Here is a 26,482-nt window from a genome sequence, read left to right on the forward strand (position 1 = left end):
TAAGTTTAGTACCTATATTTTCTTCTATGTAACTTATTGTTTTAGGTCTTTGATCCATTTTGAATTAATTTTTGTATATAGGGACAAATTGCAATCCAATTTCATTTGTTTGCATGTGCCTTTCCAGTTTTCCCAGAACAATTTATTGAAGAGACTATGTTTACTCCATTGTGTGTTTCTGGGCTCTTTTTAAAAAAATTATATGTCCATATATATGTGGTTTTATAGCTGGGCTCTCTATTCCGTTCCATTGATCTGTGTGACTGTTTCTCTGCTAATACCATACTGTTTTCATTACCATAGCTCCGTAGTATAATTTGAAGTCAGGTAGTGTGATACCTCCAGATTTATTCTTTTTCCTCAGGATTGCTTTGGCTATTTGGGGTCTTTTGTGGTTCCACACAAATATGATGATTTCTTGTTCTATCTTTAAAAAATGACACTGGGCTTTTGATAGGAAGTGCCTTAAATCTGCTTTGGGAAATATGGCAATTTAAACTATGCTGATTCTTCCAATCCATGAACACAGGATATTTTTCCATTTTGTGGTGTCTTTTTCATCCTCTTTTAGTAAAGCTTTGTAATTTTCAGTATATAGATCTTTCACATTCTTTGTTAAATTTATTTCTAGGTATTTTATTCCTTTGGTTGCAATTGCAAAAGGAATTGTTTTCTTTGTTTATTTCTTTTTCTGAAGTTTTGTTGTCAGTATACAGGAAGGCAATGGATTTTTGCACATTGATTTTGTATCCTGCAACTTGACTGTATTTGGTTATTGTTTCTAATAGTTTTTTTTTTTTTTTTTGGTGGAGTCTTTAGGGTTTTCTATATACAGAATTATGTCATCCGCAAAAAGTGACAGTTTTACTTCTTCCTTCCCTATTTGAACGCCTTCTATTTCTTTCTCTTGCCTTATTGCTCTGGCTAGGATGTCCAGCACTATGTTGAATAAGAGTGGTGAGAGTGGACATCCTTGTCTTGTTCCTGATCTTAGAGGAAAAGCTTCCAGTTTTTCACCATTGGATATGATATGAGCTGAGGGTTTATCATATATGCCCTTTATTATGTTGAGGTACTTTCTTTCTATTCTAATTTTTTAAATATATTTCTTTTCTTTTTTTAAAAAAATTCTTTATTATTGAAAGTATTTCATATTTCCCCCCACTTCCCCATTGACCCCATCCAGCCCACCCCTGTCCCCCACCCCGGGTCCTCACCACCCCATTGTCTGTGTCCATGGGCCATGCATATATGCATACAAGGTCCTTGGTTGATTACCTCCCACCCATCCACCCTCCCCCGCCTTCCCTCCGGGATTCCACACTCTGTTTCATGCTTCCTTGTCTCTGGATCTACTCTGTTCATCAGTTTATTTTGTTACTGAGGTTACAGGTATAAGTGAGGTTTTGTGATACTTGTCTTTCTCTGACTGACTTATTTCACTTAGCATGATACTTTCCAGGTCCCTCCATGCTGTCTCAAAGGGTAAGAGAGTCTTCCTTTTTATGGTTGCATAGTATTCCATGGTATAAATGTACTACAGCTTTTTTATCCACTCATCTACTGGTGGGCACTTGGGCTGTTTCCAGATCTTAGCTATTGTAAATTGTGCTGCTATGAACATAAGGGTGCATATATTCTTTCTGATTGGTGTTTTGAGTTTCTTAAGATATATTCCTAAAAGTGGGATCTCTGAGTCAAATGGCAGTTCCATATTTAATTTTTTGAGGAAACTCCATACTGTTTTGCATAATGGCTACACCAGTCTGCATTCCCACCAGCAGTGCACTAGGGTTCCCTTTTCTCCACATACTCGCCAGCTCTTGTCATTTGTTGATTTGTTGATGGTAGCCATCTGACATGTGTGAGGTGATACCTCATTGTCGTTTTAATTTGCATCTCTCTGATGATCAGTGATTGAGCATTTTTTCATATGTTTCTTGGCCATCTCTAAGTCCTATTTGGAGAAGTGTCTATTTAGGTCCTTTGCCCATTTTTTAATTGGATTATTTGTCTTCCTTCTGTTAAGTTGTATGAGTTCCTTATATATTTTGATATTAGCCATTTATCAGATATATTATTGCCAAATATGTTATCCCATACAGTGGGCTCCCTTTTTAATTTGTTGATGGTTTCTTTTGCTGTGCAGAAACTTTTTATTTTTATGTAATCCCATTTGTTTATTTTCTTCTCAGTATTCCTATTGTATTTAGTGTTTTAATTATAAATGAATGTTGTACCTTATCAAATGCTTTTTCTGCATCTATTTATCAGATCATATGATTATCCTTTCTTTTGTTAATGTGGTGTATTGCATTAATTGATTTGTGTATGTTGAACCAACCTTGTGACCCTGGACTGAACCCCAGTTAATCGTGATGTATTTTTTTAATGTACTATTATATTTGATTTGCAGTATTTTGTTTAGGATTTTGCATCTGTATAAATCAGAGATATTGGTCTGTAGTTTTCTTTTTTTGTGTTATCTTTGCAAGGTTTTAGTATTAGGATTATATTGGCCTCATAAAATGCGTTAAGAAAGATGGACTCTTCTTCAATTTTTTTGAAGACTTTGAAAAGGATAGGTTTTAAATTTTCATTGAATGTTTGGTAGAATTTACTAGTGAAGCCATCTGGTCCTGGACTTCTGTTTTTTGGGGAGGTTTTGATGGTTGTTTCAATTTCCTCACTGCTGATCAGTCTATTTATATTTTCCAATTCTTCATGATTTACGAGTAGACTAGGCAGATTATATAATACTAGGAACTTATCCATTTTTTCTAGGTTATTGAATTTGGTAACATAGTCTTTCATAATATTCTACTATGATCCTTTGTATATCTATGATGTCTGTGGTGACTTCTCCTCTGTCATTTCTGATTTTGTTTATAAGGGTCTTTTACTTTTATTCCTTAGTGAGTCTAGCCAGGGGTTTGTCAATTTTATTCATCATTTCAAAGAAACAGCTTTGTTTTATTAATTTATATAGTCTTTTTATTCTCTATTTCATTCAATTCCACTATAATTTTTATTATTTCTTAACTTCTGACTTTGGGTTGCTTTTATTCTTCTTTCTCTAGTTCTTTAACATATAATATTAGTTTGTTTACTTGGGATTTATCTTGTTTCTTGAAATAGGCCTATAATTATATAATGCTTTCACTGCATCCCAGAAGTTTTGATGTGTTGTATTATCATTCTAATTTATCTCTCTATATCTTTTGATCTCATCTTTTATTTCTTCTTTGACTCAGTCATTTTTTAGTAGTATGTTGTTTAATCTTTACGGATATGTGTTTTTTTAATTTCCTTTTTTTGCAGTTGATTTCTAATTTCAAGGCATTGTGGTTGGTATAATTTCAATTTTCTTGAATTTGTTAATGCTAATTTTGTGACCTAACATATGGTCTATCCTTGAGAATGTTCCATGTGCACTGGAGAAGAATGTATAATCTGATGTTTTGGGATGAAAGTTTCTGTAAATGTCAATTATGTCCATTTGGTCTAGTGTTTCATTTAAGGCCGATATTTCTTTATTGATTTTCTGTTTGATTGATCTGTCTAGAGTTGTCAAGTGAGTATTAAGGTCTCCAACTATGATTGTGTTTTGATCTGTTTCTTCCTTTAGTTCTGTGAGTAATTATTTTATATATTTCAGTGCTCCCTGGTTGAGTGTATATAAATTAAGAAGTGTTATGATTTCTTGATGTAGAGTCCCCTTTGTCATTATAAAGTGTCCATCCTTGTCTATTGTTATCTTGAAATCTATTTTGTCAGATATAAGTATGATTACACCTGCTTTTTTGTGGGTGTTATTTGCTTGTAGAATCATTTTCCATTCTTTTAGCTTGAATCTACCTTTGTCTTTGCAGCTTAGAGGTGTCTCTTGTAGGCAGCATATGGTTGGATTTTGCTTTTGATCCACACGGCTATTCTGTTTCTCTTTATTGGTTGAACACAGACCATTTACATTTAGGGTAATTATTGATGTATGAGGATTTCCTATAGCCATTTTATCTTTTGTTTTCTGGTAGCTCTGTACCTCCATTGGTTCTTTTCCTTTATGTTTCTATATGTTGTTTTTGTTTGGTGGTGTTTCATATTTCTTTCCTCTGTTTCCTCTTTTTTTAAGCTATGTGTACTGGTTTGGAGATTTTTCTGTGTGGTTACCATTAGGTTTATAAATAATAAACTTGAATATATACTATAGGTTTTTTTTCTTTTGAGTGAGTCTGATCTTCATCTTCCTTTACTAGTTCAGATCTTTACCCACACCCCTTTTATGTTTTTGTTGTCACAAATTATCCCTGTTTATGCTGTAAGTATTTTGGTGATCTTATTTGTAGTGTTGTGACCTTATTTTCTTTGTTTGAGGTAGAATAACTCCCTTGAGTATTTCCTGCAATAGAGATTTTCTGGTGATAAAATCCTTCAGCTTCTGTATGTCTTGGAGTGACTTTATTTCTCCTTCATGGTTAAAGGATAATTTTGCTGGGTATATTATTCATGGCTGGTAATTTATCTCTTTTTGATGTCTGAATATTTGGTTCCATTCTCTTATAGTGGCTTATAGTGTTTCTGTTGAGAAGTTAGATGAAATTCTGATGGGTTTTCCTTTGTAGTCATTTCCTTTTTTCCCTGGCTGCTTTGAGAATTTTTTCTTTGTCATTAATTTTTGATAGTTTTAATACAAAGTGCCTTGAAGAGGGCCTCTTTAGATTGAGGTAACTAGGTGTTCTGTTTGCTTCTTAGATCTTGGAATCTAATTCATTCCATAGGTTTGGGGAGTTCTCATCTACTATTTGTTTGAATAGATTCTCTGTTCCCTGCCTAAACTTCTACAATTGCTTTTTCTGATGGAGTCAGATAATTCTTGAGCTCTTTCATTTTTCTTTCTTTTCTTTTTTTTAATATTTTAAGCTTTTTTAAAAAAAATATATTTTATTGATTTTTTTTACAGAGAGGAAGGGAGAGAGATAGATAGTTAGAAACATCGATCAGCCGCCTCCTGCACATCTCCCACGGGGGAGGTGCCCACAACCCAGGTACATGCCCTTGACCAGAATCGAACCTGGGACCCCTCAGTCCACAGGCCGACGCTCCATCCATTGAGCCAAACCGGTTTTGGCATTTTTCATTTTTCTTTATGCCCAGCTATCTCTTCTCTCCTCTGTGTCATTTATAGATTCCTATCTTCATTATCACTAATTCTTTCCTCCATCTGATTGCCTCTGTTTTCTATGCTCAGTAATTCACTCTTTTTAAAAAAATATATATATTTTTTTATTGATTTCAGAGAGGAAGGGAGAGGGAGAGAGAGATTGAAACATCAATGATGAGTCAGAATCATTGATTGGCTGCCTCCTGCATGCCCCCTACTGGGGATCAAGCCTGCAACTCAGGCATGTACTCTTGACCAGAATCAAACCCGGGCCCTTCAGTCTGCAGGCCAACATTCTATCCACCGAACCAAACCAGCTAGGGCTCAGTAGTTTACTCTTAATCTCCTTGATTGCATGCTTCATTTCTAAGATTTCTGATTGGTTCTTTTTTAAAGTTTCAATCTCTTTGGCAAAGTACTTGTTTTGTCCACTGATTTGTTTTCTGAGTGCATTGAATTGCTTGTCGGTATTTTCTTGCATCTTGTTGAGTATTTTCAGAACTGCAATGTTGAAACCTCCATCATTTATATCACATTTCCATGTGTTCCAGCCTGTTTTCTGGGGATTTTTCATTTTTTTTGCTAATCGCCCTTGTTACCATGGTTATTCATGGTATTTGCTGTTCTCCTTTGCTTAGACATCTATATCTGTCTACTAGAGGCCTGGTGCATGAATTTTGCAACCAGTGGGGCCCCTCGGCCTGGCCTGTGGGATTGGGCCAAAACTGGCTCTCTGACCTCCCCTGAGGGGTCCTGGATTGTGAGAGGGTGCAGGCCAGGCCGAGGGACCCTACTGGTGCATGATTGGTGCTGGGGAGGGACGTGGGAGATTGACCAGCCAGAGAGTGACCGCGGGAGGGCTCCAGGGCGTGTCTCGCCCATCTCCCTCAGTCCAGATTGGCTGGACCCCAGCAGCAAGCTAACCTACCAGTTGAGCATCTGCCCCCTGGTGGTCAGTGCACATCAAGCGACTGGTTGACTGGTCGACTGTAGCCCCCTGGTGGTCAGTGCATGTTGTAGCAAGCTGTTGAGCAGCCTTATCATATCATTAGCATATTACACTTTGATTGGTTGAACAGCCAACCAGCCGACCGGACACTTAGCATATTAGGCTTTTATTATCTAGGAATATTAATGGCTGATAGCAGCTTTCTCTGAACAGGTCCTTCTATGATTTTTCCAGTAGATGGCGCTGAATTGCAAGATTATTTTAGCTCTGTGGTCTCCCAGTTTTGACTTTCAGGGCTTCCATAAGACAGTTCAGCTGTGCTGCTTATGGGCGGGGTTTGTTTTGTCCCTACCCTAATGGTGACCCCTGACCTCCATTGGGTCCCACCCCAAGCACCCCATGTGGAGATCAGTCACAGAGGGAAACAGCGGTTTTACTGCAATAGCTCTTGGTTTACAGATAATATGCTCCTCGACCTGACTCCAAGGGCAACAGGAGGTGAATTTTGAGAGCTCAAATGGTAGTAGTGTTCTGTGGTTCTGTTTTTTTGTCTGAAACAGTACTGTGTAGCCTGACAGTGGAGAGCCACATGGCAGAGCCCCATGCTCTGTCAGGCATCTGCTGGCTCAGTCACTCTCCCCTCCACTCACTGCTTGCCCTGCTGAACTGTCCCCTACAGCTCTCTGTTCCTCCTGGCCCAAGAAAGTGCCTGCTACTGCTGTTTTCCTCCTCTCTCCAGGCCGGGCCTTGAGGTCCAGCTTCAGGGTTGCATCTGTGGGCCATCGGTGCTTTCCTCCCTTCTCATATCCCTTTTTATTCCTGGTTGCCCACCTTTAGACCTTTCAATGTGCAAATCTCTCACGCATGCCTCTGTATGGAGCAGGGAATTCTTTGTTGAATTATAGTTGGTAAACTTGTTATAATTTCAGGGGGAGAGGCTAAGGGGATCTCTCATACTGCCATTTCTCTGACATCTATCTGTGTAGTTTTAATTTGTAACTGTTTCTTAAATGTAGTGGCTATGAAATATAATGGGAGTATGAGGGTGAACTAACACCTACTTCCCTGAGAACAGACAATATTCTTGAATGCCTAGATCAATATTCACTGAGTTCCTTAACTCATCCAAATCAAGGAATGATAAACTCCCACTGTGCTAGACATAAGTTTATCTTTATAATATTCATGAAAGTAAGAACATGTTAAGAAAGTGAAGAGTTAACACAAAAGAAAATGCTTTCAAACACTATAGAGGTAAACATTTATGCAATTAAAAATAAGAGATACCCACCTGACCCTGGTCTTTGCTATCCTAGGGATGAAATTATTTGTTTATTAAACAGGAAATTTAATAGTCACATCCTTATTATTCTAGAAAAATAGAATTTTAAAATTTTGAAGCTAGATGGGACTTAAAGAACTGGTCTAACTTCCTTCTTTTACAGATGAGGAAACAGCACGAAGGAGAGGTTAAGGCAGTGGTTCTCAACCTGTGGGTCACGACCCCTTTGGGGGTCGAACTACCCTTTCACAGGGGTCACCTAAGACCATCAGAAAACACATATATAATTACATATTGTTTTTGTGATTAATCACTATGCTTTAATTATGTTCAATTTGTAACAATGAAAATACATCCTGCATATCAGATATTTACATTACGATTCATAACAATAGCAAAATTACAGTTATGAAGTAGCAACGAAAATAATTTTATGGTTGGGGGTCACCACAACATGAGGAACTGTATTAAAGGGTTGCGGCATTAGGAAGGTTGAGAACTACTGGGTTAAGATAATTTGCTGACTCTAGTTAATATTCACAGCACCACTCTTAACTAAAAAGTTTATTATTTAAATTATTTCCTGATTCAGAAAGACCTGCTATCTTTGAATTAATGCACCTTTCTTTATGAATATCACGTTTCTAATGAAGAAACATTACCCAAAACGAAACAAACAACCTACCACACCAGTGTTTGGATGCAAAGTTCCTGTTCAGATCTGTTCCAGTGCAAGGATTGTTTTCATGAACAGAACGGTTCTTTCTCCACATTCGATTCTAGTAAACAAGATACAGATAACCAGTGTGGCCATGTTTGTGGTTTAAGGAAAAATATGACTTTAAAAATATATATATATATTTTTTATTGATTTCAGAGAAAGGGAGAAGGAGAGAGAGATAGAAACATTAATAATGAGAGAGAATCATTGATTAGCTGCCTCCTGCATGCCCAACACTGGGAATTGAGCCCAAAACCTGGGTATATGTCTGGGTTGTGGGAATCGAACCATAACCTCCTGGTTCACAGGTGCACGCTCAACCACTGAGACATGCTGGCTGGGCAAGACATGACTTTTAATGCCTAAGTGGCCAGGCTATATTTCTCTCCTGCAATCCCATCACTTCATCCTGTCACTTTCTTCACGGCATTCTTTCTGCACAGCTCCTGTTTCTATCTAGGTCTCAATCACATTAACTCAAACTATTTTAGTTTAAACCGAACAAAATAATAATATTTGATTAATTTTGACCTAGAGAAATAATATTGTCATTTGGTTTTGCTAGGCTGCTTATTGGCCTTTTTGTTTAGTCTTATTCCTTTAAAGTAATTTTATGCATTGTTGAGTTCCTTCTAAGAAAAGTAAAATAACTTTGTGTTTCAACTCAAATTAAAACTATGAGTCATGAGTTTCTTTTTTTTTGAATGGCACCAAGTTTGACTTTTCTTTTATTTTTTTAAAATTCTCTATTAGTTAAGTTATTACAAATGTGTCCTCATCCCCCCCCCCCCCCCCCCCCCCCCCCACTCATGCTCTCATCCCCCTGTTGTCCATGTCCATTGGTTTGGCTTATATGCATGCATACAAGTCTTTTGGTTGATCTCTTCCCCTTGCCCTCTCCCTCCCCTACTTTCCCTCTGGGGATTAATAGTCTGATCGCTGTTTCTCTGTCTTTGGATCTGTCCCTGTTCATCAGTCTATGTTGTTCTCTATATTCCACAAATGAGTGAAATCATGAGGTATTTATCTTTCTCTGACTGGCTTATTTCACTTAGCATAATGCTCTCCAATTCCATCCATGCTGTTGCAAAAGGTGAGAGTTCCTTCGTTTTTTTTAAAATTGAAATATATTTGACATCTAACATTGCATAAATTTAAGGTGTACAACATGTTGATTTGATACACTTATATATTATGATATGATTACCGTTGTAGGGATAGTTAGTACCTCTATTACATCACATATCATTTTCTTTTTGTGGTGGGAATAATCAATATTTAGTCTCTCAACAAGTTTGAAGATTATAATACAATACTGTTGAGTCTTGAGTTTCAGTGCTTTTTAAAACTGAATTCAACACTTTCTAAAAGCTACAGGGGCTAGAGCTGGGAAGACTCCTGTAGCCTGATGGCTCTGTTGGTTGTACTGATCTGACTCTGGTTTGTAAACATAAAGCAAATCCCCCACTGTATTCCTGAGGTAAACTAGAAGATTTGATCATGTAAATAGTTGCACAGCCTTTAGTTCTAAGGTTGGGGTGATGTGGCACTGTTTTCCCCTACTCTCACCAACCCTTCTACCAAGCCTCCCATTCTGCTTCCAAACCTTGGCCTGTGGTTTGGTAGCAACACTTTCTGTGGAGAAATGAGGTTCTTGAACTGCAGGAACTACTATTTGGCAGAGTTCAGACACAAAGAACAACTGAAAAGTGGAAACATCTAAAGGGTGGCTAAATTCCACTGTGATTCTGGTGAAGGCATACATTTATTATAACATCAACATCTAGATGTGATCACTTATTGAACATTAAATTAGTATTATGTGCGATGCTAGGTATTTCTCATTTACTTAGTTTAGGATTTTCCCACCCCCACCTGCAAACTTTTATTCATAGTATTCCTCTTAATTGAGTTGATTTTCCCATCAGTCTCCATTCTGATCTCTTCTGCATAAATTACCTCCAACATGAAATTATTCCTGTGTAATCCCATATGTTTCTAATCCCTGCACTTTTCTCATTCCTTGTAGTCTTACTCAAGTAGGTTTCTCTTAACTGATATATGCTCAGTTATGTTTTATGTGCCCCTCATTAAATTAGAAAGGAATGTACTTCATAGTGCTTGAGTAATTTTACATGAATCATGATACTTATAGATTAGAAAAATTATTGATAATGGTTCCCAATAGAGATGAGATTGATCAGGATACTCATGCTCATGATTGAGTTAAAGTGTACTAAGGTTTAAATTCACATATAAGTTAGAATAAAAGTTCAATTAATTCTGTTCTAAATCTTGCAATTTATGATTTTACAAATAAAAAAATGCTATTTAAAGGATTCCTAGTAAGAATAAATGAATCTAGGCATTGTGCATCAGTGGTAACTAATATCTCAAAAAGAGTCACAACTAGATATTATACACATCCTGATCTGAGAACACACTATCACAATGAAGTAGTCTTGCCAAAAAAGTTAATTCTAAATCTGATTAAGCTTACAGAATCCAAATATCAATTTTTAGAAAATACAGGGGACAGAGGAATAGGTTAAATTGCAACATGGCAAAATGCAACTAGCAAATTCAGACAATGGGAAACTTTTTTGTTCAATGAATAAATTGCAAGGAAGAGTGAGAGCATGAGCATTTATGGATTACAATAGAATTAAAAGACATATAAATCAATCACAGCATATTAGCCTTCTTTGGATCCTGAACAAAGAAACTTATTTAAAAGTTATTATGTGATTAAAAATTTAAATATTGATTGAACCTTTTATTTCAAGTAATTATTTTTAATTTTTAGATATATTTGTACTGTGGTTATTTTTTAAAGAGCTTTTTTAGAGATGCATACTAAAATATTTATTGATGAAATGATATGATGTCTGAGATTTGCTTTAAAATAATATGGGTAAGGTAGAAGAGTATATAGATCAAAATAGATCGGCTTAAGATGATTATTTCTGAAGCTCTCTGACAGATACATAGGAGTGTACTATAAAATTATTTCCACTCACATAAGGTTGATCTTTTCTGTAATGAGAATTATTTTGTTTCATAATGAAACCATTGTGCCAAGATCCAGGATTTTATAAATAATTAATTCAGAGTATCATGTATTCCCAAAGGGGGCAAGTTTTTTCTTTGCCTTCACCTACCGTTTTCCAAGAGTAGTCATAACCATCCACATTAACTACTGGCATAACATAGAAATCCAGGTGCCTCAGAATATTGGTAAACAGATTTTCTTCCCCAGATAACTGAGTTACCTACAAATAAAACCAAGTGTGTTAAATAATATCTTTTAAGTTCTTCTAAACTTAGTTTGTTTCTTTTTCCTTTTTAAAAATTAGTTTTTATTGATTTCAGAGAGGAAGGGAGAGGGAGAGAGAGATAGAAACATCAATGATGAGAAAGAATCATCTATCGGCTGCCTCCTGCATGCCCTCTACTGAGGATGGAGCCAGCAATTCGGGCATGTGCCCTGACATGGAATCAAATCATGACCTCCTGGTTCATGGGTTGAAGCTCAACCATTGAGCCACACCAGTCAGGCTAGTCTGTTTCTTTTATATGTCCGCCCCCCTTTTTTAAAAGTCATTTGGCATTTTTAGATTTACAAATTTAACTTCTTGGAAGAGTATCAAATGGTCTTCCTATTTGATGGAGGCAGAAAACAGAACCATACGTTTTATAAAAATTTCCTTTGAGAAACAAAAATAATTATTTATTAAATCCATAAAGCCCACTACAAAGATTTAAGGAAGCAAAAACCTAGATATAGTTCTTTTCAATGATCCATATCAATCAGAGCTTTAATTTTTGTCTTATGTCCAGCTAGGACTAGTGATATTTTCTACATTGTCTTTGTAACTTTTGGGGCTAAATTTTTGCTGTAATAGCAGTATGTTTCCCAAGCATCAGATCATTTGGCTTTAAAATCAGTGGTAGCTTTTCCTAAGTACTGGCTATGAGTTTCTGAATAGGCATCATCTGATACTGCTCATTTGGTTCCAGCGGTTCTCAACCTGTGGGTTGTGACCCCTTTGGCGGTCGAACGACCCTTTCACAGGGTCGCCTAAGACCATCCTGCATATCAGATATTTACATTATGATTCATAACAGTAGCGACATTACAGTTATGAAGTAGCAACGAAAATAATTTTATGGTTGAGTCACAACATGAGGAACTGTATTTAAAGGGCCAGAAGGTTGAGAACCACTGGTTTAGACCCACACCTACCTTAGGGTCACATTTTCCAACATGATCTACTGACATCCTCATTCTGATGACTGAGAAGTGCATCACAAAATAACCAAATATAAAGGCAGGATAACCACAAAGACAAATTTCAGCTGGTTAAACCTTTGCTTCTAGGACTAAGCTTTGGTATAAACACATTATCATAATGAAGTAGTGGCAGCATTGATATATTTTAATTTGTGGATTAGTTTACAATTATTTGTTGCTTTAAACTTTACTCAAAAACACCTCAAAAGATGTTTTTAAAAAATATTTTTTTATTATTGACAAAAGAAAAATGTCTTTAATCCTACTTGAACTATAGTAAAATCTTTACCATTTTCTCTTTTCAAATATTTAAAATATCATTTTCATATTCTGCTAAAACAATCATGAGTCATGCTAAAAATTTTTGCAATGGACAACCACTAATGAAATATGGGAGAAAGGAAAGCTAAAATACAAATTGTTTTTTAATCTACTATGGGTCAGAAATGAAAGCTTAATGAGAAGAAAGCAAATTTTATAGACTAAAAGAAGCGATTTTTTCAAGAGTTGAGCAACTAGTAAAATACATTTTTATGCTCTAAATTTGTAAATTTATGTTGAAGTCATGTTTCAGTATTAACATAGCAGTTAATTATCAGAAAAAGATTAGAGACCTGATTTATTTTAAACTAATAAAGCATTTATCATTTTAATTTCTACAATGTTTGTTGAAGTTTTAATATACGTAGCCCAGTAGGTTTCTTTGTCTGCCTCTCTCTCTATCTCTCTCTTTGGCTTAAAATTTATCTCTCACAATTTTGTAGGCCAGAGATCCAAAATCAAGGTGTCAGCAGGATTGGTTCCTTCTTGAGGTTCTGAGGAAGAATCTGTTCCATGACTCTCTCCTAGCTTCTAGGGGTTGTTTGGCATTACTTGGCTCATAGCTACACCACTACAATCTCTGCCTCCATTGTCACATGGCCTTCTTTTTTAAAAATTTATCTTTATTGTTGAGAGTGTTACAGATGTCTCCCCTTTATCCCCATTGTGCCCCTCTACCAGATTCCCACCCTGCCCCAAGCCTTCATTGCCCTATTGTCTATGTCCATGGGCAATGCATATGTGCGTATGTTCTATCACATCACATATCATTTCTTTTTTTGTGGTGGGAATAATCAATATTTAGTCTCTCAGCAGTTTGAAGATTATAATATAAGTAGTGGCCCAGTGCACAAAATTTGTGCACATTAAAAGGGGATTAACTAGAGAAAATATTTTAATATTGCTATTTGCCCTTTCCCTATAATAGAAGTGTCAGAGATGAAAGGAAATTAGTAAAATGTATATGAAAATCTTCCTCCTGTCAGAGTCTGCGGCACACCAGGGGACCCAGAGTCAAGTACCTGCCCACCCATGTGCGCCTCAAAATTGCTCAAGACCCAGACCTGGCCAGCCCCACCCCCATTGGGCTAGATCCAGACCCAGCTGGTCTCACCCTTGTCAAGCTCCGCTGGGCAGGGTTGCAGCCTCAGGTCCCCTGGCCTGGCACTGGGGTGGGGGGTATGCTTGAGGTTCCTGGTGAAGCCCCGCTGGGTGGGGGATGTGGCTGAGATCCCCCATCAAGCCCTGCTGGACCGGAGGTGCGGCCTGAGGTCCTCCAGCCCATCACCAGGGTGGGGGGCACACTTTGAGGTCCCCCGTCAATCCCCGCCAGGTGGGGGGCATGGCCTGAGTTCCCCTGTCAAGCCCCGGCAGGCAGGGGGCACAGCCTTAGGTCCCCTGGCCTGGCGCCGGGCAGGGTGCATGGCCTGAGGACCCCATCAAGCCCCGTTGGGCGGGGGGCGCAGTCTGAGGTCCCCTGACCTGGTGCTGGGGTGGGGAGTGTGGCCTGAGTTCCCCTGTTAAGCCCTGCTGGTGTGGGGGGTGCAGCCTGAGGTCCCCTGTCAAGCCCCATGGGGAGGGTTTGGGAGGGATGCAGCCTCAGGTCCCTGCTGATTGCTTGTTAAGGCTTGTTTTGGGAACTCAGCCTCAGCTGTGGGTGCAGCCATCTTGTGTACAGAGCCCCCCCTTCCCCCCCTCCACTGTGGGCGCCGTCATTGTTGTAGTGGAGTGATGGTCAATTTGCATATTCCTGCCTTATTATATAGGACTAGGGGCCCGGTGCACGAAATTCGTGCACTGGGTGGGGGGGGGGGGAGTGTCCCTCAGCCCAGCCTGCCCCCTTTCACATACTGGGAGCCCTCAGGCATTGACCCCATCACCCTCTAATCGCAGGATCGGCCCCTTGCCCAGGCCTGACGCCTCTGCCAGAGGTGTCAGGCCTGGGCAGGGGACCCTCATTTCCCCCCGATCACTGGTTCTGCCCCCCGCCCAAGCCTGATGCCTCGGCCAGAGGCGTCGACCCCCATCACCCTCCAATCGCCTGATCGGCCCCTTGCCCAGGCCTAACGCCTCCTCCAGAGGTGTCAGGCTTCGACAGGGGACCCCCATCTCCTCCCGATCACTGGCTCTGACCCCCGCCCAGGCCTGATGCCTCTGGCCCAGGAATCATGCCTGGGCAGGGGACCCCCATCTCCCTCTGATTGCTTGCTCCACCCCCTGCCCAAGCCTGATGCCTCTGATGCAGGCTTCAGGCCTGGACAAGGGGACCTTCCTATACCCCCAATCACCGGCTCCGCCCCCCACCCAGGCCTGATGCCTCTGGCCCAGGCATCAGGCCTGGGCAGGGGACCCCCAGCCCCCCTCCAATTGCTGGCTCCGCCCCCCGCCCAGGCCTGATGCCTCGGCCAGAGGAGTTGACCCGCATCACCGTCCAATCGCTGATCACCGGATCGGCCCCTTGCCCAGGCCTGAGGCCTCCGGCAGAGGTGTCAGGCCTGGGCAGGGGACCCCCAGCTCCCACCATTCCCAGCTGCGCCCCACTACCCACGATCTCTGGCACCGCCCCTGCCTAGACCTAATGCCTCTGGCCAAGGCATTAGGCCTGGGCCGGGGACCCCCAGCTCCCCGTGATCTCCCGCTCTGCCCTTGCCCAGGCCTAACGCCTCTGGCGGAGGCGTTAGGCCTGGGCAGGGGATCCCCAGCTCCCCACGGTTGCAGGCTCTGCCCCTGCCCAGGCCTAACGTCTTTGGCCAAGGCTTTAGGCCTGGGCAAGGGATCCCTAGGGACTGCGGCTCCGTCCCTGCCCAGTTCCCATTGCTGGCTCCACCCCTATTTCCCGCTATCACTGGCCGGGGCGGCAAAGGTGCCTGGTTCTCTGATCACAGCTGGCTCTTAGCTCCCCCCCGGGTTTCTGATCACCGTCAGTGGCAGGGGGCTTCTTCCGTCCTTTCCCTTTCGCCTCCCAGCATTGTGCCTACATATGCAAATTAGCTGCCATCTTTGTTGGCGGTTAACCACCATCTTGGCTGGCAGTTAATTTGCATATCGCCCTGATTAGCCAATGGGAAGGGTATCGGTCGTACTCTAATTACCATGTTTCTCTTTTATTAGATAGGATACTGTTAAGTCTTGAGTTTCAGTGCTTTTTAAAACTGAATTCAACACTTTCTAAAAGCTACAGGGGCTAGAGCTGGGAAGACTCCTGTAGCCTGATGGCTCCTTTGGTTGTACTGATCTGACCCTGGTTTGTAAACATAAAGCAAATCCCCAACTGTATTCTAGAAAATTTGGTCACTGTGGCTAAGACTTCCAGTACTACGTTGAACAAAAGTGGTAAAAGGGAATTTTTTTTTTTTAAAGGGAAATTTCTGTCTTGTTCCTATTCTTAGGGAAAATGGTGTTCATTTTTGCCCATTGAGTATGATGGTGGTTGTAGGTTTGTCATATATGACCTTTATTATGTTAAGGTATGCTCCCTCTATCCCCCCTTTCCTGAGAATTTTTATCAAAAATGGGTGCTGGCACTAGCCAGTTTGGCTCAATAGATGAAGTTTCAGCCTGCATACCAAAGGGTCCCAGGTTCGATTCTGGTCAAGGGCACGTACCTCGGTTGCAGGCTCCTCTCTAGCCCAGGCCCTGGTCAGGGGCATGCAGGAGGCAACCAATTGATGTGTTTCTCTCACATTGATATTTCTCTCTGTCTTTCCCTCTCTTCCACTCTCTTTCTAAAAATAAAAAAATGGGTACAGGATTTTGTCAAATGCTTTTTCTGTGTCTATTAATATGATCATGTGATTATTATCTTTCAGTTTTTTTTATGTGATGTATCACATTTATTGATTTGCGAATATTGTACCAGCCTTTCATCCCTGGAATAATTCCCACTTGGTCATGGTGTATTATCTTTTTGATCCGATTTGCTAATATTTTGTTGAGGATTTTAGCATCTGTGTTCATCAGGGATACTGTCCTGTAACTCTCCTTCTTTGTAGAATCTTCATCTTGTTTTAGAATTAGGATAATACTGGCCTCATAAAAAGAACTTGAAAGTTTTCCTTCCTCTTGGATTTTTTGGAATAGTTTGAGGAGGATAGGTATTCTTCTTTGAATGTTTGGTAAAACTCACCTGTGAAGTCATTGGACCAAGACTTTTGTTTGTTGGGAGATTTTATTACTGCTTCAATTTCATTGATTGTTATTTGTGTGTTCAGGTTTTCCGAATCTTCCTGGTTGAGTTTTGGAAGATTGCATGATTCTTGGAATTTGTCCATTTCGCCAAGTTTTCCAATTTGTTGGCATATACTTGTTCATAGTATTTTCTTATAATCCTTTGTATTTCTGTGGTGTCAGTTGTTACTTCACCTCTTTCATTTATGATTTTATTTATTTAGGCCCTCTTTCTTTGTTTCTTGATGAGTCTGGCTAAAGGTTCATTAGTTTTGTTTATATTTTCAAAGAATCAGCTCTTAGTTTCATTGATTTTTTGTGTTTGGTTTTTTTTTTTTTTTTTGTCTCTATGTCATTTAGTTCCACTCTGATCTTTATTTTTTCCTTCCTTCTATTTATTCTGGTCTGTTCTTGTTCTCTTCCTAGTTCTTTTAGAAGTAGAGTTAGATAGTTTATTAGAGATTTTTCTTGCTTCACTCTCTTTATTTCCTTCTTACCTTTTTCAATGGTTAGATGGGAACTTTAGCCATAAGCTAGGCTTATGATCAATGTTAGCCCAGAAATTTCTTGTTTAATAAGCAGGGCTCCAAACAGAAGGATTGAGTGAGAGCTGAAATATAGCCTTTGAAAATAGAAGGATAGAGGGAAACTGTACAATAAGGGGACTTCTCAATGCCTGTAAGTAGAGAAGAGGGCTGAATGGATCAGCTAGATTAGCATCTGAAGTGAGGTAGGGGAAAAGGAGTCTTGTGGCATCGAATGCGATCTCCAGGTGAATAGTGTCAGAATTGAGTTAAATTGTAGGACACATAGCTGGTGTCACAGAATTGCTTGGTGTAGGGAAAATCCTCATACATTTGGTATCAGAGTGTTGTGAGTGTGGTGTTAATGTGAAAATAAAAGAAAAACTCAGGAGTAATGTTGGTTTTCTTTACACAGACTTTAAAGCTAAGCCAATTCACCTTTGGGTGCTTTACCTTTTTTTGTTGTTGCTGTTGTTAATCCCCACCTGAGGATATTGTTTCCATTGATTATTTTTTAGAAAGAGAGTGGAAGGGAGGAGAGAGAGAGAGAGAGAGAGAGAGAGAGATCAATTGTTTGTCTCTCGCATTTGTGCAGGGATGGAAGCTGCAACCAGAGTATGTGCTCTTGACTGGGAATAGAACCCACAACCCTACAGTGGGCCAACATTCTAACCACTGAGCAGCACCAGCCAGGGCTAGGTTGCTTTACTTTTTAAATATAAAATCCACCCCCACAAATTTTTTAAAGCTAAATATTTTATTTTCCTCATACAGTTGTTTGAATCATTATGAAAGTCAGACGGAGCAGGCAAAGATGGAGCTTAAATGTCCATTAAAAAGAGCTCTGTTGACTTAGGCTACAAAAATCAGGCTGACATTGTTGGGGCAAAATACTTGATTGTAAGTTTCTTGAAATGTATCTTGTTTTCCATCGTTTCTCCAGGGTCTGTAACTGCATAGGCAATTTATAAATGTGAAATAAATAATTTAACCTTATAAGGATTCCGCAAGTGGGAGGAAAGGTTTGTAAATTTGGGACAGACAGCAATTAAGGACAAGTTCACCAATATAAATTAGAGTCAATATGAGTTGAAATTTCTTTCTGGCCCAATCCAGATTCAGTTATAAAATAAAAAATAAATGTACTCTCTCCTCCTTTGCACCTTTCTCTCTCTACCAACTGCTACTTCATTCATTAACTAAAACAAGTAGAACTACCCAATGTGGAGAAGATTCCAGATCATCCAATGACTGGGCTGTGTTAGGGTCTGCTCAGTTGGGAACTACCTTCATTTGGTCAAGGCAGTACCAGCGGTGGTTGGGAACTTTTCAGTAGGTCCAGGAATGCTGCAGCTCCCATCCATGGGGAAGAAAGGATAAGTCAAATGAAGATAGTTAGAGATGTACTTGACAAGAGGTCAGAAGAGGTAGAAATAATTTTACTTTTGATGAACTTTATTTGTTAAGACATCAATCTAAGTGGTAATCTCTTAATTTCCTAACTCATTTGTTTTGTGTTACTGTGTATATGCAAATATAGTTTCAGGTTTATAGTCATTATAATTTTTACTTTTATGACATACTCTTTGTCTTTTATATGGATTTTTTTATGCCAAGGCCTTTTTCAGGGACAAAAATCCTCTACTATGATATAAGAAAAAAATATGATCTGCCCTATAATGTACTTTATATTAATTTTGCAAGGGCAGAATATGGCAAAAAATGTCTGGATAATTCAAATCAAAAGAATAAGAAATTAAATGAAACTTAATTTATATAATTGCTTTAGTTCTTTCTTCTACATGTAAAAATATTACAATTGCATGCTACTTCTTAATTATGTTCTAGTGTTTATCCCTAGCTTAAAATGTAAGAAAGAAAAGGCCGACAATCTTTAGAATGATTTTAATGCTTGAAGTTATGGCTCTAAAGCATAATATGCATATAAGTCATCTGGGAAGCTTGTGAAAATTGTAGATTTCAATGCCTCACCTCCAGAGATTTTCAGTCATGAATTCTAGGATGTGACTTGGGAAAATGCATTTTGTAAACAATCCAGCTGATTTTGACACAGATGGTCTTAGGCCACATATTTAGAAACTCTGGTCTAAGAGAATGTGAATACTGTACTTACATAGTCTATGAACCACAAGCAGAAAGCAGGGGAGATCCATTCTCTGGCATGGATTCCACAGTCAATCCAAACAGCATTTTTGGCTGCTTGCTGCTTTTCAGAAACCTGCCCAAAGAAAATAAAAATAATAACAAGGAGCCTCAGGATAATTTCCATTTATTTAGGGCTTATATTTTAACTAGAGGCCCAATGCACGAAATTTGTGCAAGAGTAGGCCTTTCTTCCCCTGCTGCCAGCACCGGCTTCCCTTTGGCACCTGGATCCGGGCTTCCCTCGCAGCCCTGGCTTCCTCTGGAAGGTCTTCCGGAAGGATGTCTGGTTTAGTTAGCATATTACGCTTTTATTATTATAGACCCTTTTAACAAATATATGACATATGCATTAGTCTCTGAATTACTTTGAGAATTATGAAGAAAAATGAAAAGCTGGTGAGATTAAAAGTGAAGAGATAAAATTATTAAGATCACATACCTGGTAAGAGTCAGAATTAAGAATTGATGCGAGGACTTTTGACTTAAAGCTCTTTTATTCCCCAAACATTTAACTTGTGGTTCATAGACTAGTTATAACTAGTGGGAATGTAGAAGTAGAGACCAGAGAACTAGTGCTTCAGGCACTTTCTTCACACATTGTTAGAGGTAAATGGTATGTGTTGGGTAGGCAGCTTTCTGTGGGAGGTGTGGAACAGAGAAAGGCTTGATAAAGGGGAGCCAGTAGGCTATTTCTCCATTTTCATACAAAAAGAATCACACATCTAACTTCGCACAAACTTATCACAAATATATCTGGGGACAGTAGGCTTATTCTGATTCACAGTATTGGGGGGTGGGGGGCTAGTGCATGATGTCAAATCTCTGGAAAAAGAGATATTTTCCAACCTTTCTTTCCTCAGTTATCACTGTTTTGTTCCTTTAAGATCGTCAGCAGAATTCTCAAATTCACCTCCAAACAAAATGAATTATATTTCATTTGCTTTTAAAAAATAGTTACAACTAACTTTAGAGTATGGATGGAAGGGAGAAGAGTGTTGTAAAATCAAACAAATATGTGGGGTTGAAATTCCAAAATAAGAAAAGAGAGAGTTAGATTTTTAGATTGCCATCTGCACTACCCAAGGAGGATTTTCTTAACTAACTTGGAGATAGTGATATTTAATGAGAAAGCAAGTGAGAAAGTCACGTGCACTGACCGTGAAAGGTTAAATTACTCAAAGAAGAGAACTGCCTGGCTGACTTAATCTATTCAATTTAATAGAATACCCCGAGTTGTCTGAATTAGTTGTCTTCTGTCCGTGCTAAGCAAGCTCTGCTGGTACTGGTCCTGACACTGGCAAGCAGGAGGAACCCTAGAGACCTACATTATGTCCTTATTGGGCATCCTTGGCCAAGTAAGAGTGAGACTAAAGCATGCAAGAAGCATGGCTTTCCCACATGTACATCTAAGTACCAGAAACACAAGTTCCAGTAAGTACACACAACATGCTGAAAGCAAATGTCATGGATGGGATGCCATGATTACAAGGATCCAATCTGAGCAACTCAGTCACCAAGAAGACCCAATGTTTCATATGTCTGTCTTGAGTCTGCACTGCAAGTTTCTTCAGAACAAATTAAAACCTAGAAATTCTGATTCAAAATCTTATCTTTGAATGACCAAAAAGGCACACCTATCACAATTTAGATAATGTTGGGAAAGTAAATGTAAATTAAATATTAGTAAATAAAATATTTTCCAATGATTATTTTTTTCCAGAGCTCCTTTTAATATATATATTAAATAATTTAATATATAATTTAATAATTATATATATTAAATAATATATATATTAAATAATTAAATATATATATTTAGGGTGGGGGAAGTGGTACAAAACAGAAGTACATCATTATAAATTATCAAGAAAGAATTAGTATGTTTTTATGTCTCCCCCAAATTCTTCTTTGGCCACATTTACTCACCTTTACTAAGGCCAATTTATTCAACTGAAAATGAGTAACCAAATGAACTGTGATTGGACCAGAAGCTATCATATCAACCCTATTGTCAGGACCCCAGCATTTCCCTGGTTCTTATCCTTCCCTGGGTTTGGTTGTTCAGCTTTTATTTGCTTTGTTTTGTTCCAAAAACTGTGTCAGTGTCAGTGTCAGTGTTTGTCCAATAACAGATTATCTCTCTCTTTTTTTCTTCCTATGTAAGGCAGTCAGAGGTGGTGGTGGTATAAATAAAACAAGGACATGAAAAATAATCCCGACCACACCGCTCACCTTTTATTTTATGACAGTAGATCTTGAAGTTCAGGGAATTTATCTATGTCACATAAAAGAGACAGAGTTGATTCTAAAATTGGGGTTTCCACTCATAAACCAACACTGCATTAGTAAAGCGAAAAAAAAAAAATTAACCCTAAGTAGCTGAGTATTAAAGTGAAGGAACAGTTGTGACACAAATATTTACAGAACTCAAAGAAAAAAAATCCAAATTATAACAAGTACCACTGGAGAATTAATACATCCCCTGGAGTCGACAGATCAATGAGTCTCCCCCATGACATACCTTTAAAACATAAAGTGGACGCTTCTCATATGAGGATCCAATGTGGATTTTTTCAATCATATCAGGATACTGCTCAGTTATAACATCCATCCAAGAATAGATCTATCAAAATGGACATAAGAAGTCAGTTACAGAGTAAGTTTGAAGCATTTCCCTGACCAAAGGAAGCAGACAGCATCTTCAAGGGAAGGAGAGCTCTCTAAAACCTGAGTAGGTAGAAAGAATGAGGAACTAAAATGCTTGGGACAGGTGTTTCTTCTGTTGTTTAGGAAAAATCAATAAAAGTAAAGTATTGAAAATTACCAAGGTTTAGAGAAAGAGTAGAAAAGTACTGAAAACCATATGACAAAGCAGGAAAAGTTCATCTTTAAAGTATGTCGCCTAAGAGTTATTTTTAAAGGCTCATCACATCAAATTCCTGCCTCTGTGTTTGAAATCCTCTTTACCATTCATTCACAAGTTCACTTTTATTTGAATTTTTTTAAAAAAAATTTCACTTTTTAAGAGTAACCTAAGGAAGGCCTGGGCACTGTTTTTGCACAGGATAAATGATAGGGCCATTATTTCCCACTAGAAACCTGTGAATTCACAAGAAGATCTGTGAGATGATGAGAAGCAAAGGTGTAAACAATCTGGAGGGGAAAACAATTCTCTTCTACCCTGAGAAGGCATTTGATTCTGGGCCTGTCTCCTAGATGACAGCCCAGTGGTACTTGTGATTCCATCAAGATTGTAGTGGAAGGACAAATAAAAATTTCTAGGCATGACTTTAGGCTGGTGTCCAAAGATGCTCCTGGGAAGCCTACCTGCTGCCAAACACCAGTGCTGTCAATGTCTGAGGGGCTGGAGATTTAGCCGTCAGGGATTTCCTCAGTGGGCCTCTGTTTACCGTGCTATTCTTCTAAGGAATGACTACATCTGGAAGAACAACTACATACAACTATTTTGTGTTTCAGTAATGGTTCAGTAGAATTCCTTCAACAGGGGAGGCTGTATTATATGAAGGTAGTTTTATAGAAGACTCTTTATTTCACAATCTAATTGAGGTAATGAAGATAACATCCTTTGGATAACTATCTTCTTTTGCTATTTGTTTTAAAAAGTATTTTTATTGGGTATTTGTTTTTCTCCCCACAGTGGATTACTTAAGTTTTCTTTTCTTTTTTTTTTTTTAATTTTTATTTTTCGCTAAAAGTATTACAAAGGGTATTACATAAGTGTCCTTCCCCCCCCCCCCCCACCCTTAACAAGCCCCTGCCCTCCCTTACCCCCCAGTGTCTTATGTCCATTAGTTATGGTTATATGGATGCATACAAGTCCTTCGGTTGATCTCTTACTCCCCTCCCTCCAGTCCCCCAACCCTCCCTGGTCTTCCCACTGCAGTTTGACAATCAGTTTGAGGCAGCTCTGCCTCTGTATCTATTATTGTTCAAAAGTTTGTAATGGTCTTAATTATCCATGAAAGAGTGAGATCATGTGGTATTTTTCCTTCATTGACTGGCTTGTTTCACTTAGCATAATGCTCTCCAGTTCCATCCATGCTGTTGCAAATGGTAAGAGTTCCTTCTTTTTAACAGCAGCATAGTATTCCATCGTGTAGATGTACCACAGTTTTCTAATCCACTCATCTACTGATGGGCACTTAGGCTGTTTCCAGATCTTAGCTATGGTGAATTGTGCTGCTATGAACATCGGAGTGCATATATCCTTTCTGATTGGTGTTTCTGGTTTCTTGGGATATATTCCTAGAAGTGGGATCACAGGGTCAAATGGGAGTTCCATTTCCAATTTTTTGAGGAACCTCCATACTGCCTTCCATAGTGGCTGCACCAGTCTGCATTCCCACCAGCAGTGCACAAGTGTTCCTTTTTCTCCACAACCTCTCCAGCACTTGTCGTTTGTTGATTTGTTGATGATGGCCATTCTGACAGGTGTGAGATGGTACCTCATTGTTGTTTTGATTTGCATTTCTCAGATGATTAGTGACTTTGAGCATGTTTTCATATGTCTCTTGGCTTTCTGAATGTCCTCTTTTGAAAGGTGTCTATTTAGATCCTTTGCCCATTTTTTGATTGGATTGTTTATCTTCTTTTTGTTAAGTTGTGTGAGTTCCCTATAAATTTTGGAGATTAAGCCCTTATCAGATATGACGTTGGCAAATATGTTTTCCCACGAGGTGGGTTTTCTTGTTGTTTTGTTGATGGTTTCTTTTGCTGTGCAGAAGCTTTTTATTTTGATGTAGTCCCATTTGTTCAGTTTCTCTTTAGTTTCAACTGCCCTAGGAGCTGTATCAGTGAAGAAATTGTTTTGGCATATGTCTGAGATTTTGTTGCCTTTGTATTCTTCTAGAATTTTTATGGTTTCCTGTCGTACATTTAAGTCCTTTATCCATTTTGAGTTTACTCTTGTGTATGGTGTAAGTTGGTGGTCTAGTTTCATTTTCTTGCATATATCTGTCCAATTTTCCCAACACCATTTATTGAAGAGACTATCTTGGCTCCATTGTATGTTCATGCCTCCTTTGTCAAAAATTAATTGAGCATATTGGTTCGGGCTAATTTCTGGACTCTCTATTCTCTTCCACTGATCTATATGTCTGTTCTTGTGCCAGTACCAGGCAGTTTTGAGAACAGTGGCTTTGTAATACAGCTTGATATCTGGCATTGAGATCCCACCTACTTTGTTCTTTCTCAGGATCGCTGGAGCTATTCGGGGTCTTTTTTTATTCCAGATGAATTTTTGGAGAGTTCGTTCTAGATCTTTGAAGAAGGCCATTGGTATTTTAATGGGAAGTGCGTTGAATTTATAGATTGCTTTGGGTAGTATGGACATTTTAATGATGTTGATTCTACCAATCCAAGAACATGGTATGTTCTTCCATCTGTTTATGTCTTCCTCTATCTCTTTTTTCAACGTCCTGTAGTTTTCTGAGTAGAGGTCTTTAACCTCTTTAGTTAAGTTTATTCCTAGGTATCTTAATTTTTTTGGTGCGATGGTAAATGGGATTGTTTTTCTAATCTCTCTTTCTGAAAGTTCACTATTGGTGTAAAGAAATGCCTCAGATTTCTTGGGGTTAATTTTGTATCCTGCTACATTGCCAAATTCATGTATTAAGTCTAGTAGCTTTTTGATGGAGTCTCTAGGGTTTTGTATGTATAATATCATGTCATCTGCAAATAAGGACAGTTTTACTTCCTCTTTTCCAATTTGGATGCCTTTTATTTCTTCTTCTTGCCTAATTGCAATGGCTAATACTTCCAGTACTATGTTGAACAGGAGTGGTGAGAGTGGGCATCCCTGTCTTGTTCCTGTTCTTAGGGGAAATGGTGTTAGTTTTTGTCCATTGAGTATGATGTTGGCTGTGGGCCTGTCATATATGGCTTTTATTATGTTGAGGTATGATCCTTCTATTCCCACCTTTCTGAGAGTTTTTATCAAAAATGGGTGTTGGATTTTGTTGAATGCTTTTTCTGCATCAATTGATATGACCATGTGGTTTTTTTCTTTCAATTTGTTTATGTGATGTATCACGTTTATTGATTTACGGATGTTGTACCATCCTTGCATCCCTGGGATAAATCCTACTTGGTCATGGTGTATGATCCTTCTGATGTACTGCTGGATCAGATTTGCTAAGATTTTGTTGAGGATTTTGGCATCTATGTTCATGAGGGATATTGGCCTGTAATTCTCTTTCATTGTGTTGTCTTTACCTGGTTTTGGTATTAGGGTGATGCTAGCTTCATAGAATGTGTTTGGAAGTGTTCCTTCCTCTTGAACTTTTTGTAGTAATCTGAGGAGGATAGGTTTTAGTTCTTCCTTGAAAGTTTGGTAAAACTCCCCTGAGAAGCCGTCTGGTCCTGGGCTTTTGTTTGCTGGAAGCTTTTTGATAACTCCTTCAATTTCTTCCATAGTTATTGGCCTATTGAGATTTTTAGATTCTTCCTGATTGAGTTTTTGAATGTTGTATTTTTCTAGGAATTTGTCCATTTCCTCCAGGTTGTCTAGTTTGTTGGAGTAGAGTTGCCCGTAGTATTGTTTAACAATCATTTGTATTTCTGTGGGGTCTGTTGTTATTTCGCCTCTATCATTTCTGATTTGGTTTATTTGGGACCTCTCTCTTTGCTTCTTGGTGAACCTGGCTAGGGGTTTGTCAATATTGTTTATCCTTTCAAAGAACCAGCTCTTGGTTTCATTGATTTTCTGTATTTTTTTTTTGGTCTCTATGTCATTGATTTCTGCTCTAATCTTTATTATCTCCTTCCTTCTGCTCACTCTGGGGTTTTCTTGTTGCTCTCTTTCTAATTCTTTGAGTTGTAGAGTTAGATGATTAACTACCATTTTTTCTTGTTTTTTGAGATAGGCCTGTAGAGCTA

General features: G+C 38.8%; 1 protein-coding gene across 2 annotated transcripts in view; it reads right to left on the reverse strand.

Annotated features, from left to right (window-relative positions):
• Positions 1–26,482, reverse strand: part of CPB2 (carboxypeptidase B2) — a 64,326-nt gene that overhangs the window by 19,149 nt on the left and 18,695 nt on the right. The window contains exons 5-8 of one of the 2 annotated variants that reach the window (XM_070409150.1): positions 22,107–22,208; positions 19,554–19,658; positions 11,275–11,385; positions 8,078–8,171 (exon numbers count right to left, since the gene is read on the reverse strand). In XM_070409150.1, coding sequence (XP_070265251.1) covers positions 8,078–8,171; positions 11,275–11,385; positions 19,554–19,658; positions 22,107–22,208 — 412 coding nt within the window. The remainder of the gene's footprint in view (positions 1–8,077; positions 8,172–11,274; positions 11,386–19,553; positions 19,659–22,106; positions 22,209–26,482) is intronic. The other variant, XM_070409151.1, reaches the window with a different exon arrangement.

This window comes from Myotis yumanensis, unplaced genomic scaffold, assembly GCF_028538775.1.
Source record: "Myotis yumanensis isolate MYYU_CA2020_CCGP unplaced genomic scaffold, mMyoYum1.0.hap1 SCAF_3, whole genome shotgun sequence".
NCBI lineage: Eukaryota > Metazoa > Chordata > Mammalia > Chiroptera > Vespertilionidae > Myotis > Myotis yumanensis.